Genomic DNA, 2,761 nt, shown 5'->3' on the forward strand with positions numbered 1-2,761 from the left:
TTTTTTTTTTTTTTTTTTTAACCATCAGTGGGCCCAATCCTGCCCTGACTCTGTAGTTTAAATTTTCCCAGAGACCCAACATGTCTGCTGTGCGTGAGCTCTTCGGGTGCAGCTTCTGGGGAACTTGCATGGTGCACAGTCCTTGTCCTGGTCCTTTGCAGAGGCACATCTTTCTGTGGACATCCCTGGACCTTGGGTCAGGCTCCTACTGATTTGAATGGGAGATCTGCACGCAGACCCAAGGCAGGATTTGGCTGGTGGCTACGGTAGCTTCAGGGTGTTGGCGGTGTCACAGAAATGTGTTGGCATGACTTTGATTTCAGATTGTAGTTTTGCTTTTCATTCCTTGTGATATCCTCCATTTTCAATCAGACCAACCCTTCAAAGAGCCAAACTCCCTTAAGGATGAGAAGAAACAGCTTTACACCTCTGGCCAGTGCGGACACAATAAAGCGCCCACGAAATTACAGTGTTGGGAGCAGGCCTCTCAGCCCGCTGGAGTCTCTCGTATTCCCAGAGGCTCAAGATGGGAGTGATCATCGGAAGCTACAAGTCAGTGCTCAAGTGGTAACTCATCTATGCTATCCCTTCACACAGTCGTGCACACAAGTAATGATCAAACAATCACGGACCATTTCCAGTGATTCCATTTGAAGTGCATATGTAGCCACGTAGCATGTATACCTTTCATCACCATCCAATCTTGAGAATCACTTAAAATGCTGAACCTATTAACACCATCTTGGAGTGGAACTGTCATCCAGAAGCATTACAATCGCATGCTACCGGCAGGGTGACTCTCCTTGCATAATGCTGATTTTCTGGTTGGTTAATTTAAACTAGGGCACTCCTCAGCAGGATGGGTAGATTGGTAAAAGTAGTGGCCTGTTTACAAGTCCAAATGCTGTAAGGTATATGCAACTAAATGGTCCTCTCATCCCAGTGCGATTTGATTAGCAGCTTCTTTGCATGCTCAGTCGTGGTGAGGAGTAGCCATGCCTCTTCACTCGGCTGCTCCTGCCCTTTTTGTTCTGCAGACTCTTGGTTCGAGCTGTGGCCAGAGGGTGTTTCAAGGCACTTGATCCTTGATACTACTGTCCTCCTTTTACCATCTCTGTACATGAAAGCCAAAATTTGCAAAAGCAGCCATAGATTTTTAGATGCCTTGATGTCTAGTTGTCCAACTTCTAAAGTGTCTCATGTTCAGACCCTACCATTTTATTTCCTACTTGCTTAATGAAAGTGTGGGCCAGACTCACTCCTTGCTGTGTGTATGTGGAGCCCCATTTGCTTTTTTATTTCTTTGTTCCCAGTTCCTTGAGGAACGAGCTGGGGAAGAGAGGTGATGATTCTTAGTCCAGTTTCCCAGTGACACAGAGAAATCTAGTGCAGAAATGGCTATAATTGCTTCACTTGTTGGAAGCCCCAGGGGAGAGAGAAAGCATGGAAGAGGCTGGGTGTTGAACTGTCCTCTGACCGGTAAAGTCAAGCTTAGGACAGATTGGTGGGCCAGTGTGAGGGTCTTTTCAGAACCAGGCTCTTGCTGCAGCTGCACCCATGTTGCATTTTGCTCCTCTCTCCGGGGCCTGCCATCTTTAGTGAAGCAATTATTTCCAGTCTGCTGCTGGACTGATCTCTGGCACTGATTGCTGCAGTTCTCTTGGGAATGACACTGGCTTATGTAGGAAGGTGAGAGAGAGAGAGAAAGTGAAGTCTGATTCCTCCCAGTTATTTGCTTCTTGTGTCTTGCATCAGATAAACAGGGCTCAGATCAGTGACAAGATTCCACCTTTTCCTAGGACAGCAGGGCAAGTCACAATTACAGTTCTCAGTCTCTTAAGTATTTAATAGACCTGCTTGGGATCACTTTTTTCCCCCTGCTAGCATATGAACTTTTCAAAAAAAGAAAACAAAAGAATGGGTTTTTTTTTTCAATGTTAAAGACAGTTTTTTTTTCAATAGAAACTTCTTTAAACATTCCCTCCGTCTTGTTTCCAGTGGTGGCTTTATAACCTGCTGCTGCTGTAGTACACAAGAGCCAACAAATACTTTTGGGAGTAGCCAAAAATGAAATATAACCTATTTTTGTTGTTCAAGTAGCATCCCCTGTGTTTGCACTTCAGCCAGCTTAAAGACTGGAGTGTGACAGTTTTAAAAGCTTTGGTCCTAATTCACCAGTGCATTGCAGTTTTCAGGCTGGCCTTGCTCTGTTATCTGCCAAGCAATGAAATGAAGTAATTTCTGATGAACCCCAAGTTCAACTTGGGGTCTGTAATTCTAAGGTGCTTGCAGTAAAACACATCCCCAACTCTTTGGAAGTGACAGCTAATATTGGGCATCCAACTTAAGACACTTCAGGTGATGCCCTTTGGATACCAGGCTCCTTTTGAAAATCAGCCCCTTGATGTTGCATAAGTAGGGTGGCCCATAAATGGAGACGCTCAGGATCACTCCTCACTTGTGTGAGTTTGGGTTCTGTCCTAATGCAATTGTTTAAAACCTAAAATAGTCTTTTTTTTAAACTTAGCATTGTAAAAATTGCTTCTCTTTGCTTTGCCGTTAATAAGAACGCTGCTTATTACGAGGGATGATGCTGAATTGGACAGAGCCATATAAATGAGTGTGCAGCTAGTGAGCTGAATGACTAGCTCAGCTTGATTGATGCTTCAGGGTGCAGTTTGCCTGGCCTGTCATACCACCGGTTCTGATAAGTCTGCAATGGTGCCTTCCCAACATGAGATTCTGGGGGTTGTTTTAGCTC

The 2,761-nt window shown here is 44.7% G+C and overlaps 1 protein-coding gene across 8 annotated transcripts in view; it reads left to right on the forward strand.

The window, feature by feature from the left end:
* Window positions 1–2,761, forward strand: part of PFKFB2 (6-phosphofructo-2-kinase/fructose-2,6-biphosphatase 2) — a 55,529-nt gene that overhangs the window by 31,368 nt on the left and 21,400 nt on the right. For 3 of the 8 annotated variants that reach the window (XR_002096705.1, XM_019514033.1, XM_019514030.1), the window contains exon 14: window positions 373–567. The exons of 1 other annotated variant lie outside the window; for it this stretch is intronic. Coding sequence is in view for 6 of the 7 variants with exons in the window: in XM_019514033.1 (XP_019369578.1) it covers window positions 373–567 (195 nt within the window). In the remaining variant the exon portion in view is untranslated. Of the gene's footprint in view, window positions 1–372; window positions 2,753–2,761 lie in introns of those variants that run through there. 4 more of the 8 variants (XM_019514034.1, XM_019514032.1, XM_019514029.1 and 1 more) reach the window with 2 other exon arrangements.

The sequence above is a fragment of the Gavialis gangeticus genome, unplaced genomic scaffold (genome assembly GCF_001723915.1).
Source record: "Gavialis gangeticus isolate Ggan-Ray unplaced genomic scaffold, GavGan_comp1, whole genome shotgun sequence".
In the NCBI taxonomy this organism is placed as follows: Eukaryota; Metazoa; Chordata; order Crocodylia; family Gavialidae; genus Gavialis; species Gavialis gangeticus.